General features: G+C 42.8%; 2 protein-coding genes across 2 annotated transcripts in view; one reads left to right on the forward strand and one right to left on the reverse strand.

The window, feature by feature from the left end:
* The first annotated feature begins 453 nt into the window (after positions 1-453).
* ube2al (ubiquitin conjugating enzyme E2 A, like) lies at positions 454-6,449 on the forward strand. The gene is made up of 6 exons (XM_085384736.1): positions 454-651; positions 2,176-2,256; positions 2,343-2,368; positions 2,525-2,614; positions 2,688-2,776; positions 5,678-6,449. Exons 1-6 carry the CDS (start codon positions 608-610, stop codon positions 5,804-5,806), a joined length of 459 nt encoding a protein of 152 aa, XP_085240862.1. The 5' UTR covers positions 454-607; the 3' UTR covers positions 5,807-6,449.
* A 546-nt stretch (positions 6,450-6,995) lies between these two features.
* Positions 6,996-13,758, reverse strand: part of ing1 (inhibitor of growth family, member 1) — a 12,446-nt gene continuing 5,683 nt past the window's right edge. The window contains exons 3-4 of the mRNA XM_085384734.1: positions 9,037-9,185; positions 6,996-7,956 (exon numbers count right to left, since the gene is read on the reverse strand). Coding sequence (XP_085240860.1) covers positions 7,324-7,956; positions 9,037-9,185 — 782 coding nt within the window. The 3' untranslated portion in view covers positions 6,996-7,323. The remainder of the gene's footprint in view (positions 7,957-9,036; positions 9,186-13,758) is intronic.

The raw sequence follows: 13,758 nt of genomic DNA on the forward strand, positions 1-13,758 counted from the left end.
GTAGAGAATCATGGTATCCTACTTTCTTTTTCTATCCATTAGATATATACATTAAAAGTTATTGGTGTGCTCGCTTAATACAGAAAACTGCTTTAAAAGTTGCACTCTCACGTGCTGGCACAGCTGTCATAGGGCCGACCTTCATCATAGCTGCTCAGCACAAACTTCCCGTCATCGAGGCTACGTCACCGTGGCCACGCCCCGCGCCACCCGTAACTCGAATGGGGTGGGGAGTTGATTCCAATCAAATAAAATATTGTATTAGATAAATCTATCGTGTTGAAAGGAAGTACCGCGTTTTTATAGAAACTACTTATGCTAACAACACAAAATGTCTACTGACATTTTCATGCTAGAAATTTCAGGTTTGCTTAGTAATAAATCGCAGATGTCCCCCCCCCCCCCCTTCCTTCTTGATGTGGTATCGTCCTGTGTAAATCTATGTACGCAAACCAGAGCGTCATATTAGCTTTATAGGACGACGGAAGAGTCGGGCTCCCATCTGTAAGGTTTCTGTAACGTTCTCAAATTACATTAACTATAATATAGGCAAATAAGCTCCTGTCAACTATTTTGCCTTGTCTGTACGTATTCTTCAAGTTAAGATATGTCAACCCCGGCCAGAAGAAGACTTATGAGAGATTTTAAACGGTGAGTTGGTGTACAGGAATTATGCCGACATCGTTAGCCGTTTTGTCAGCTTGTGCTAGCCCGACATAGCTAATCGCTGTTTTTTTAGGATATAGTCAATTTTATGAGTTTCCTGTGTAAAAACAACCACAAGGCAACCGCTATAGATTATCGTATGCTTCTGCGAATGTGAATCATTTATGTGAAGTATTTTTTTTTTCAAAGCGCTTCGTCTTTCCGTGACGCTAACGGATCTAGCTAATGCTAGCAGGTTGGTTTACTAAGGCTTCTGTCAACGTACAGCTCGTAGCTGACTCTTTAAACCTTTAGCTTTGAATATGCGTGAGAAATGGCCGGACGGACATTTTTCATGGTTTAAACATTTTTTTCAACGCATTCAACCCCAGTACTCCACGAATGTATTCCTTCCGTTTATCTTATATTTCCGCTTCATAGTTGCGTTGTTGACCAGCACAAACGGTTCGACATCCCCACGGTCTTAAACTTACAAAAGTTTGAGTTAATGGGGCAAATAATGACGCCAAGAAGCGAAACAGAATAAAGTTAGATTGTTATGTAAATTTCCGAGTAGAAATCAATATGTCAAAGGTGAGAAACAACAGTAAAACAAAGCGAATGCCAGGCCGTGTATTGGCCTTCAGGTCCCTTTATAACCGTAATGTAACACTGCCCACGGAAAATGTTTTGGGGTTTTTTTCTTTGTAAGCGATCCTAACTGTTTATCGTAGTGAGTTACTGGACCTCTTCGGGGTCCTTAAACGTGTTTTGATCTCACTGTAAAGCGAGCCTCTGGTCTTTTGATTATGTCATATTTGAAATATCAGGATTCAGGAATGTGAGCAGGTATTTCCAGGTGTTTGGGAGGAATATGGTTTGGTGTAGCCCAAACCTATTACTGATATGGCTTTTTAATTTTTTTCTTTTATTCATGTTTAGTTTCATCTTCAGTGAATTTTGCGGTTTTCTGGGTATTTTGTATTTTCATTGTGTTTTGTATTTTTATCTTTATGTGGAGGGGCCAAGATTTAAGTTCCAAATAAACACAACACTTTGTGAAGGCAGGTGACTCAGTTATGTGGAGATAAGTGCCAATAAATGGGTAGTGATTGAGCATCTCACAGCAGAACAATTATATAATGTTTCTGAGGCTTCATTGCAAGTTAGGTAGTTATGGTAATTTTAAATTTTAACAGCTAACTTTGAGCAGGCACAATATAAGCATCGTTGTCGCTCATGATGTAACTAATTCTGTATTTAGTAAATAACAGTTCCTACCGTTTATCATTAATGGCACTGACACATTGTGTTAGAAAAAGGAAACCATGGCAACAGCTGTGTTTCCAAGTATGGTATGTTTGTTTGACCTTATAAATGTGGGTGTGGTTAGACAATGAAAGGAGACATTTGATTGTGAAATACACCTTTCTGTGGACTCAGTGGAGAAATACAGTCTCTGGTCATTACCTTTGAGGCCTTGAAACTTTGCTTCAGTGTATTTATTTACTTAACCTTTTGGGTATGCAGTCTACAAGAGGATCCTCCAGCTGGTGTCAGTGGTGCCCCTTCTGAAAACAACATCATGGTGTGGAATGCAGTCATTTTTGGGTAAGAAATTAATTTGGTTCTGAAGTGTAGATCTTATTTTTGTGTCTGAACAAATGACAAAATATCGCTTTTCTCTAAATTCGCAGCCCTGAAGGAACTCCCTTTGAGGATGGTAAGTACCCCACTGTATATGGAGATAGATAAAGTTAAATGTAGTAACTTAATCAAAAATCTCACTGAATAGAATTAATTGAAAGAGACTCCTCAAGTCACATCTCCACAGTGTCCTCAGTTGGTCCAAAATCTCATATGTGTTCCTTTGTTTCAGGTACATTTAAACTCATCGTAGAATTCACAGAAGAATATCCCAACAAACCCCCTACAGTGCGATTTGTGTCAAAGATGTTTCATCCAAATGGTAAGAACATGATCACCTGCTGCCTCGTTATAGTGTTATTTGTGGCCTGTTAATAATTGTTTTTTCTCTACAGTCTACGCGGATGGCAGTATATGTTTAGACATCCTACAGAATCGTTGGAGCCCCACTTATGATGTGTCTTCTATTCTAACATCTATCCAGGTAAGAAGTGTCAATATTTAACAATAAAAGAAAAGATTTCATTATTATGGCATATTATTGTTAATTTGATTATGGAAACATTAAGTGCATTTCCAAATCATTGTGGCAATATTCCATCCATCCATCCATCCATCTTCATCCGCTTTGTCCGGGGCCGAGTCGCGGGGGCAGCAGCCTAAGCAAAGAGGCCCAGACCTCCCTCTCCCCAGCCACCTCCTCCAGCTTATCCGGGGGAATACCAAGGCGTTCCCAGGCCAGCCGAGAGATATAATCTCTCCAGCGTGTCCTGGGTCTGCCCCGGGGCCTCCTCCCGGTGGGACATGCCTGGAACACCTCACCCAGGAGGCGCCCAGGGGGCATCCTTGTCAGATGCCCGAACCACCTCAGCTGGCTCCTTTCGATGTGGAGCAGCAGCTGCTCTACTCTGAGCCCCTCCCGGATGGCCGAACTTCTCACCCTATCTCTAAGGGAGAGGCCAGCCACCCTTCGGAGGAAGCTCATTTCTGCCGCTTGTATCCGCGATCTCGTTCTTTCGGTTACTACCCACAGCTCGTGGCCATAGGTGAGGGTAGGGATGTAGATCGACCGGTAAATTGAGAGCTTCGCTTTTACACTCAGCTCCCTCTTCACCACGACGGACCGGTGCAGCGTCCGCATTACTGCAGCTGCAGCCCCAATCTGTCTGTCGATCTCCGGCTCCCTTCTCCCATCACTCGCGAACAAGACCCCGAGATACTTGAACTCCTCCACTTGGGGCAGGAACTCATCCCCGACCCGGAGTGGGCACTCCACCCTTTTCCGGCTGAGAACCATGGCCTCAGATTTGGAGGTGCTGATCCTCATTCCCGCTGCTTCACACTCGGCTGCGAACCGTTCCAGTGCGAGCTGGAGGCCCTCACCCGATGAAGCCAACAGAACCACATCATCTGCAAAAATCAGAGATGAGATTCTGAGGCCACCAAAGCGAAAGCCCTCCGCCACTTGGCTGCGCCTAGAAATCCTGTCCATAAAAATTATGAACAGAACCGGAGACAAAGGGCAGCCCTGGCGGAGCCCATCACCCACCGGGAACGAGTCCGACTTATTGCTGGCAATGCGAACCAAGCTCTTGCAACGGTTGTATAGGGATCGAATGGCCCGTAGCAATGGGCCAGATACCCCATATTCCCGCAACACCTCCCACAGGACACCCCGAGGGACACGGTCGAATGCCTTCTCCAAGTCCACAAAACACATGTAGACTGGTTGGGCAAGCTCCCATGCACCCTCAAGTATCCTGGAGAGGATAAAGAGCTGGTCCAGTGTTCCGCGACCAGGACGAAAACCGCATTGTTCCTCCTGTATCCGAGGTTCGACTAACGGACGAACTCTCCTTTCCAGCACCCTGGCATAGACTTTCCCAGGGAGGCTGAGGAGTGTGATCCCCCTGTAGTTGGAACACACCCTCCGGTCCCCTTTCTTAAAGATGGGGACCACCACCCCGGTCTGCCAGTCCACAGGTACTGCCCCTGATCTCCACGCAACATTGCAGAGGCGTGTCAACCAGGACAGCCCTACAACGTCCAGAGCCTTCAGGAACTTGGGGCGGACCTCATCAACACCAGGGGCTCTGCCACCAAGGAGTTGTTTAACTGCCTCAGTGACCTCGCCCCCGGAAATTGGCGGGTCATTCCCCTCATCCCCAGACTCTGCTTCCTCCTCGGAAGACGTGTTAGTGGGATTAAGGAGGTCCTCGAAGTATTCCTTCCACCGCCTGACAATTTTCTCAGTCGACGTCAGCAGCGCTCCGCCAGCACTATACACAGTGCAGGTAGAGCACCGCTTTCCCCTCCTGAGACGTCTGACGGTTTGCCAGAATCTCTTCGAGGCAGTCCAAAAGTCTTTTTCCATGGCCTCTCCGAACTCCTCCCACACCCGAGTTTTTGCTTCAGCCACTGCCCGAGCCGCATTCCGCTTGGCCTGTCGATACCTGTCGGCTGCCTCCGGAGTCCCACAGGCTAACCAAGCCCGATAGGACTCCTTCTTCAGCCTGGTGGCTCCCTTCACCTCTGGTGTCCACCATTTGGTTCGGGGATTACCACCACGGCAGGCACCAACCACCTTGCGGCCGCAGCTCAATGCAGCAGCTTCGGCAATGGAGACGCTGAACATGGTCCATTCGGACTCAATGTCCCCAGTCTCCCTCGGAATGCTGTTGAAGCTCTGCCGGAGGTGTGCGTTGAAGATCTCGCGGACTGGGGCCTCTGCTAGACGTTCCCAGCACACCCTCACTACGCGTTTAGGTGCACCAGGTCTGTCCAGCGTCTTCCCCCGCCACCTGATCCAACTCACCACCAGGTGGTGATCAGTTGACAGCTCAGCCCCTCTCTTTACCCGAGTGTCCAGAACATATGGTCGCAGGTCTGCGATATTATAATATATAATAGAAATAATATGTATATATTTCTCTGAGAAACGAAAAGCTGCTACTGCAAATTCAGGCTCATCCACTGAGACTAAGTTTAATGTCAGTGTGTAGGACTGCAGCTGACCACCCACTGATTGAATAATCTCCACTCATATCATGTGAACTAAACAAATGTCCCAAAGTGTAAGCTTAAACATATCGGTAACATCTGAGAATTTCTGAATATTATTTTCTTATATAGCAACTCATTTATAATGTAGTGTTGATTCATTAAGTGCTGTTAATACATGAAAATAATCAATATACAAATGATAGATTTAAATTTATGATTAAATTCAAAAGATTAGAGATTTTAGTTTGTAAAAGTACAGTGGCAAACTGGAAAATTCTCAGTATTGTGCAATAACATTGAGTAGATGAATAAGTTGATTCAGGTTTGTTGTTTTCCATTTAAATATTCTTGCCTTCTGTATTAATCTTCTCTCCCCCTGCAGTCCCTGCTTGATGAGCCAAACCCCAACAGTCCGGCCAACAGCCAGGCAGCTCAGCTGTACCAGGAGAACAAACGGGAATATGAGAAACGCGTCTCTGCCATCGTAGAACAAAGCTGGAGAGACAGTTGACCTGATACTTGTGATTGCTTCTCTCCGTCCATTGTTAAGCTGTGTGTGCTGCAAGTTTTAGTGGAATAACTCTTAATTTTTTGACCCTCCCCTCTTTTAATTTTAAGCTTTTATGCACTTTACCCTCAACTTTCCATCATAAAACATCTTGTTCCTGCCCAACAAAGAGGGCCTTTTTTTTTTTTTTTCTATTCTCGCCCCCTTTTTAAGTTCATCAGGGGAAATGTGCTGAATCTTGCCTTGATGTAATATCATTATGGACTTGAGGGCCATTACTTAAAATCCTGGTGTGTTCCAACTTGCTCTAATAACTCCATGATTAATTGTTTTGTGTCTCAAGAGGGTACATCGTTAAGTCATGGGTCCTTTTCTGTTGTGAGCCTGATTTGTTGTCAGTTTATTTTCATAAGGCAGTTGGATACTGAGCAGCCTGATTATCACAGACTACAACTAAATCACCTTTACACCATGTCCTTTGCTGTGTTGTGAACTGTTACATGCATGACGGAGTGTATTCACTTTCCCGTTCACTTGTGTATATAAGAAACCTGCAACTGAAATTATGTACAGATTTTGCACTGGTTGTCCCCCATGTCACCTTTTCCAGTACTTGTAAATAATAAAAAAAAAAAAGGCAAAGTCATCCCTGTATGGACATGCATTTTCTTTCAAGTTGTTAGTGCACAAGTTATTTTACTTTCCAAGGTTTGAGCATAAATGCTCGTAGCAACAACGGCCACTTGCGTAGGGTACGTCGTAGGCTCTACGGAGATTCGTAGTCAGTCTAAATCAGGCCTTGTCTGGGAAAGTGGATCACAGTAAAGCTAAAGTTCTCATAAGATCTGTTTCTAGAGATGGTGATGCCAGAAAATCCACTATATATGGTCTTATTTTGAGATCTTTGTTGAAACAGCAAAATAAAATTATATATTCAATATAAGTTAAAATGCACTCTCAACTGACAGTTCTTTATGCAATACTGGAGAATCATTAGCTTTTACCTAAAACTCATTAAATACATTTTAAACATCTCATTTTATCATAAAAGTAGCATCCATGTTGCTCTTGTACAATGTTCTAGTGAAATGCAGTAAGCCGCAATTCAGTTGTAATTACAGATCATTGATTACAGAAAATGATGCATCTGAAATCATCACACAGTGAACTTTGAGTGTTGACGAACACAGAATTCATGTTTCTACTTTGTTTTTTATTTGAGTTTATATAGTTAAGCTTGTGATGTTGCATGCAAGATGAACACAAAGAGGGATGATGTGCAGGACAGCTTGTTACAAACATGCACATGGTTGTGTACTGTACTACAGCTACTGTTTGTAAACAACCAGGAGATGGCATTCTCGTTTCTCAGGTACACAGCTGTTACAAAAATAACTATTTACAACACCCCTCTCTTCGTGGATTTTTTTTTTTTTTTTAGCAAACTGTTAACTGGAAATGAAGGCTAATATAGATAAAATTAAATTTTTCACACAGGAATGTTCATGGGGCCAGGTGAGCTACCTGTTGTAGGCTCTCTCCTTCTTAGCCCTTTCTAAGGCCTTGTCCATGGTCTTCTCGTTTTCGCCTCTACACTTCGGGCAGTACCACTTGCCTTTAGGCTTATGATGGAGCCCGACGCAGGAGAAATGAAACCACTCAATGGGACATTCGTCATTATCGCAGCCAATCATCTCGCCGTAAGACACCTGTTCGCACAGGCAATATGTTGGCTCATCCGGATCGATGGGCAGGTCTGGAGGAGACACTTCTCTCTCTGATTTTCCTTTTGACCTTTTCTTTTTCTTGGAAGATGTTTTGGCCTTCTTTTCCCGAGACACCCCCACTCCCACTTCCTCAGCATGATCCAGACCCCCGTAGCTTTCCCGATTTTCTCCATTTTTCTGACGTCGTGAGCGTTTCCCTCCCGCCTTTTCTCCACCACCTGAAGATGATGTGACCTCATCACGCTTCTTGTCGTGGTGACTGGGTTTGCCCACAGTAACTGTAGCTGATGTTGAGGACATCAAAGACGATGCAGTGGTTGTCATGGAGGTGGCCGGAGGAATGTGACTTTCTGGGATTTCTTGAGAGGAAAGGAGTAGTTCTGAATGCCAGTCTATTTGTCGCGTTCGGTTCTCAACCAGCTCCACCTGGAAAAAAGAAAGAACATTCATGTTTTGTTTTTTATTTTTTCCAAGTTCACCTAATTTATTTGACAATGTAGACTAAACCATCACACTTAAATAATCCTGAATACAAATCTATGTGAGAAACCCCAAACTACATCAGTATCTGCCATGTCTGTGCCCCGACAGAGCCAATCAACAGCTGAACCTGAAAACACATGAGCCATGTTGCTTGAACTTGCACGAATAAAAGCTTTTTAAAGGACTCTCATTAATCATCGTGAAGCCTAAATCCTTTTTGGTTTATGTTTTTGTGAAGAGACAATCTGTAGCTCCCTTGGATGCACTGTACGTTTTAAAAAGCCAACTCTGATTAAGATTTGTTGAACATAAATTTTGCCTTCTTTGCTGAATTAACTAGAAAGAAGTTCATGCTTTCAGCAGTTTAGGCTTAGCTGACGTCTAGGGGCTTATAAATGTTACTATAAACAGGTTTACACAGGGTAAACCTGTGTTTGTAGAGGGAGGGATGCGTGCCAGATGGACTAAAAGGATTTTAGCAGCTCTGTATCTGGTTCCACTCCTGGTCGCCCAGTCCTTCCCTGCATGTCATTCCCTCTGTACCCCATTTCCTGTTTATCGCTACTGTGCTATCCATATAAAGGCAAGAGCCTGAAAATAGTTTAAAAAAATATATATATAAATGTGAATGTTCATAGAGAAATTATTATCAAAGCTATCCACTTTAATTATGTATCACAAAAGGAACACAACCCAACTGAACTTTGACATACCAAACATGCCAAACAGGAAGGTCAAACATAGTGTTGTGTTTCTGGTAACTGCCTAGCTTGTATCTACAATAGAGTTATTTAATGTTTACTGCTGGAGTCTTGTAAATGTTTAGATTTTTTTTTTCTTTCTTTCTACAACAGATTTCCAAAAAATGTAAACATAAAGCTCATTCAGTCCTGATACAAAAGATCCATAAAACCCATTAATCAGGGTAAGCGTTCTTGTCACAGAAGAAGAGTAACGTAGATTCATCAATACACACATTAAGACCCAAAAGCTACTTTTTTGTCCAGTTTTTCTTCCACGTACCATTTGACCAGCAATCTGGATCTTTTCATCTCCAAGCTCCTGACTGCGAATTAGCGCCCTCTGAATAGACAACTGAAGCTTGCGCCTCTGAAGGGAGTCAGATTCACGGCGATACCGGTCATAAGCATCATCAAGCTCCTTCAGAACATCTGACCAAAAAAAAAAAAAAAGATAAGAACAGAACAGAAATACACCCCATGTTCAATAGTATACTTGTTGTTAGTCTTTTTTTTAACCCTCATTAAAACAGACGGAGCAGCAGCATGACTACAGGTTGAAAAGTAAGAAAAATGAATCATTGCAATCTTTTGTATTACTTTGGATTTCTTTCAGACAGTTGACAATATGTCAGGCAAAGTTAACACTCAAGCATTACTACTACATTACAGTTTTCATCATCATCATTTATTTATTTATATAGCACTTTAAAAACACACCTGGTAGACTAAAGTGCTGTACACTACTAATATGCACAAAATAATAAAACCAAACATAGCAATAAAGTTAAAAAACAATAAAAATGTCAGTTACCCACAGAGTTAAAAGCCAGGGAATAAAAATAGGTTTTTAATAAAGACTTAAAAACTGGCACTGATGCAGCCTGTCTAATATGGAGAGGAAGGTTATTCCAAAGCATCGGCGCGGCAACAGAGAACGCTCGGTCTCCTCTAAGTTTCAGCCGTGACTTTGGGACCGAAAGCAGCAACTGCTCAGCTGACCGAAGGGAACGAGTGGGGACGTGGGGCTTCAACAAGTCAGACAAATAAACAGGTGCCAGACCATTTAGAGATTTAAAAGCCAATAAAAGGACTTTAAAACGGATCCTGAATTCAATTGGAAGCCAGTGTAAAGAGGCCAAAATCGGAGTGATGTGATCAAATTTTCTTCTGCCAGTTAAAAATCGTGCCGCAGCATTTTGCACTAATTGCAAGCGTGACAAAGTGCCCTGCCCAACCCCTGTTAAAAGAGAATTACAATAATCTAAACGTGAGGTAATAAAGGCATGAATAACGCTTTCCAAGTCACGCTTGGAAAGAAAGGGCTTAACCTTTGATAAACGTCTGAGGTGATAAAATGCTGATTTTACCACCCCGTTTACATGGTCATCAAAGGTGAGTGCAGAATCAATTTTAACTCCGAGATTTGTGATCGAACTCTTTAGTTGGGAAGTCAAAGCTGCAAGATCAACATCCAGAGTATGAGAAGAACGATTTGGGCCAAATAAAATTGCTTCTGTCTTCCGATCATTAAAATTTAAAAAGTTTTTTGCCATCCATGCTTTGACATCAGTAAGGCAGTCAAGCAGAGGTCCAGTTGGGAGACTATCAGAATGACTAAAAGGTAAGTAGAGCTGGCAGTCATCTGCGTATAGATGGAATGGCACTTTATACTTTCGGAAAATCGCGCCAAGAGGCAAGAGGTACAATGAAAACAATAACGGCCCAAGAATAGATCCCTGTGGCACACCCCAAAGCAGAGGGGCCACAGAGGATGAAGCCGACCCCAACTTAACACAAAATGTCCTATTTAAAAGATAGGACTTTAACCACAAAAGTGCCGAACCAGTAATTCCCACACAGTGCTGTAAGCGGGAGATCAGCAAATCGTGATCCACAGTGTCAAATGCAGCTGTCATGTCCAACAAGACCAGCACTGCATATTTACCACGGTCTGTCGCTATCAGGATGTCATTCATAACTTTTACGAGGGCTGTCTCCGTGCTGTGGAATGGCTTAAAGCCGGACTGAAAGATTTCTGACAATTTAGAGTCATTCAAGTAGTCCATCAACTGAGTATAAACAATCCTTTCCAGAATCTTACTAAGAAAGGGAAGCTTAGAGATGGGTCTAAAATTTGATATGACTGAACTGTCTAAGCCTGGTTTCTTAAGTAAAGGATGTATGACTGCATGCTTAAATTCCCTAGGTACTTGACCAGACAAAAGACTAGTATTAATAATGTTCAGAATATGTGGTCCGATGATAGGAAATACCTTTTTTAAGAAAACGGGGAGGAACAACGTCATTTGGAGAGCCACACGGTTTAGCATTCAACACAAGTTTCTCTAAATCAGATAAAACAATTGGTAGAAAAGCAGAGAACAGACTTGAGCAAGAACCATGCATGGCTGGGTCAGCAATAGGTAGAGTCAGAGGTCTCAAACTAGCAACCTTGTCCACAAAATAATTAAGAAACTTATTGCACATAGCCGCAGAAGAGTGCAAAAGAATATAGCCTTCCGGATTAAGTACAGAATTTATAGTATTATATAGAACACGAGGGTTATGCGAGCTGGCAGCAATAAGTTGAGAAAAATAGGAGTGCTTGGCAGCCTTTACTGCTCTCTGATAGACTTTCCAGCTAGTCTTAAGAGCTTCCATAGAGACGCACAGCCTATCTTTTTTCCACCGTCTTTCACATCTTCTGCATTCTTTTCTAGCGGCTCTAGTAAAATTAGTTAGCCAAGGACTAGCCTTTGGCTTGCATTGTCTGAATATAAAAGGAGCGACAGCGTCGAGGACAGATTTACAAGCAGAATCCAAACAAGAAACTAATCCTTCTGAGATGGACAACTCAGGAGGATAAGAAATAAATTGGTCAAACAATATGGAAAACCGCTCGGCAGTATCTGAGCCAAAAGCACGATAACATCGAGCAGGTACAGCACGCTTAAGAACAGGATTAAAACGAACAATATCACATAAAATAGGCATATGGTCAGAGAACACCGCATCCTCGACGAGTACGTTATGGACAGATAAACCATGTGATAAAACCAAGTCCAGTGTGTGACCACGTTCTTGAGTGGCACCTTTAACAGACTGAACAAAGTTAAAAGAGTTCACTAAGTCCAGAAAGTCCTTAGCCAGGGGCTTCCCCGGGCAGCAGACGTGTATATTATTAGTCCCACGTGTGGGACTAATAAAGGTTATCTTATCTTATCTTATCTTATCTTATTAAAATCACCAAGTAAAAGGATCTGGTCATACCGTGATGCACAGTCAGCAAGAAACTCTGAGAACTCGGATAAAAACTCCTTGTTATATTTTGGGGGCCGATAAACAATCGCACACAACAGCGAAGACGAGTGGCCCAGTTCACACAAACAGAGTTCAAAACTGGTGTGGCGTGTTGATGGGGATAGCTGCTTAAAGTCAAGATGTGCCTTAAAAACAACAGCTAGCCCTCCTCCGCGACCAGAAACTCTCGGAACACTAAAAAAGGCACAGCCAGCCGGCAGTAATTCAGAAAAGGCACTTAACTCACCGGGTGGAATCCAAGTTTCAGTCAAGCAAAGAAAATCCAGTGCATGGGAAGCAAAAAATTCCTTCAAAATGAATGTCTTATTTGCCACCGATCTGGCGTTAATTAATCCCAACCTGAGAGGAATTGGCTCGGGAGCTTCCGAGGCAGCAACAACCAGATCCACAGGTCGGAGGTTTGTTTGGTCCACTCCACGCCAACGCAGATGTCGGAGAGGAGAGGGTTTTGCAGAACCCTTCTCGAGAGATCCCACAACAGGAACCAAGCAGGAGTCCACCGGGTCCAAAGCACGCAACGGCACCAAGAGTCGCGGGCAGGATCGACAAATTGAGCGAAGCTCATGAGGAAAACAAGAGATCCTGAGTCTCAGTTTGACAAGGCGACCTCCACGGTTACCCCGTCTCCTGCGTCGCTTCCGCACATCCAGTGGCAATGGTAAGGAGCGCCAGTGAGGTGGTGTTACTTCCAAATCGGGAGGCAGAAAGCCTTGGTTGTCATTTCCAAACCGAGCTAAAGCTTGGGTAGATAAGCCTATTTCCAATAATGTCTGGCGATCATAAAACAATGTAGGGCTGACATGTTGCACAAAATTGACTAAAAGCAATAAAATAAAACAAATAAAAGAGAGCGATAGACGGCGTGCCAAAGACACAGGCGCCATCTTGAAGATTTTGATCAGTTTTAATCAAAATCTTCTGGAAGCAAGTGTCACTAACGTTTACTGTAACTAAATAAACACTGTATTTCGATCATGTATTATGTGGTTAAAAATGAGATTAAACTGATTGCCAAAAGCTGATTAACATCTGGTGCAAATATTATAGTAATGTAATTATACATAGCAAGTAAATGTTATTTATTAATGTCATATGCACTAGTAGTGCATATGGCACCATTTCTCTTTTGCTTAATCTCTTATAGTCTCATGTTTTATTTTTTTATTTAATGTAATTTCTTAAATTACTTTATTTCATCACTGTTATAAATAAAACTTTGCACCACCTCACATAATAAGTCCTTGAGTATGGGACTGTAGTAAATACAATACTTTTATCCATCCATTCTCTTCTGCTTGTCCAATTCAGAATCACAGAGGTGCTGGAACTAGCTGTCATACGCTGAGAGGTGAGGGACACCTCGGATAGGTCACCAGGGCTAACACAAGGAGCTCACAACACATCAAGCTCACATACTGTGAATTTACAATCACCAGTACACCTAACCCCGTGTATGTTTTACCACCGAGGTAGGAAGCCAGAGTACTGGGAGGGAGGCCATTGGGAAGAACATGCCAACTCCACACAGAAAGGTCTCAGACTGGATTCAAACCAAGGACCTTCTTCTGAGCCAGTAGTGTTAACCCACTGTGCCACAGGATATTTTTATTTGTATTATTTATGCAACTGTTGTAAACAGTGATTTCCCTTGTAGGATAAATCAAGTATCTATCATACAGTA

This window comes from Rhamphochromis longiceps, linkage group LG16 (assembly GCF_057381845.1).
Source record: "Rhamphochromis longiceps isolate RC_006_pf linkage group LG16, R_longiceps_female_GT1.1, whole genome shotgun sequence".
Lineage (NCBI taxonomy): Eukaryota > Metazoa > Chordata > Actinopteri > Cichliformes > Cichlidae > Rhamphochromis > Rhamphochromis longiceps.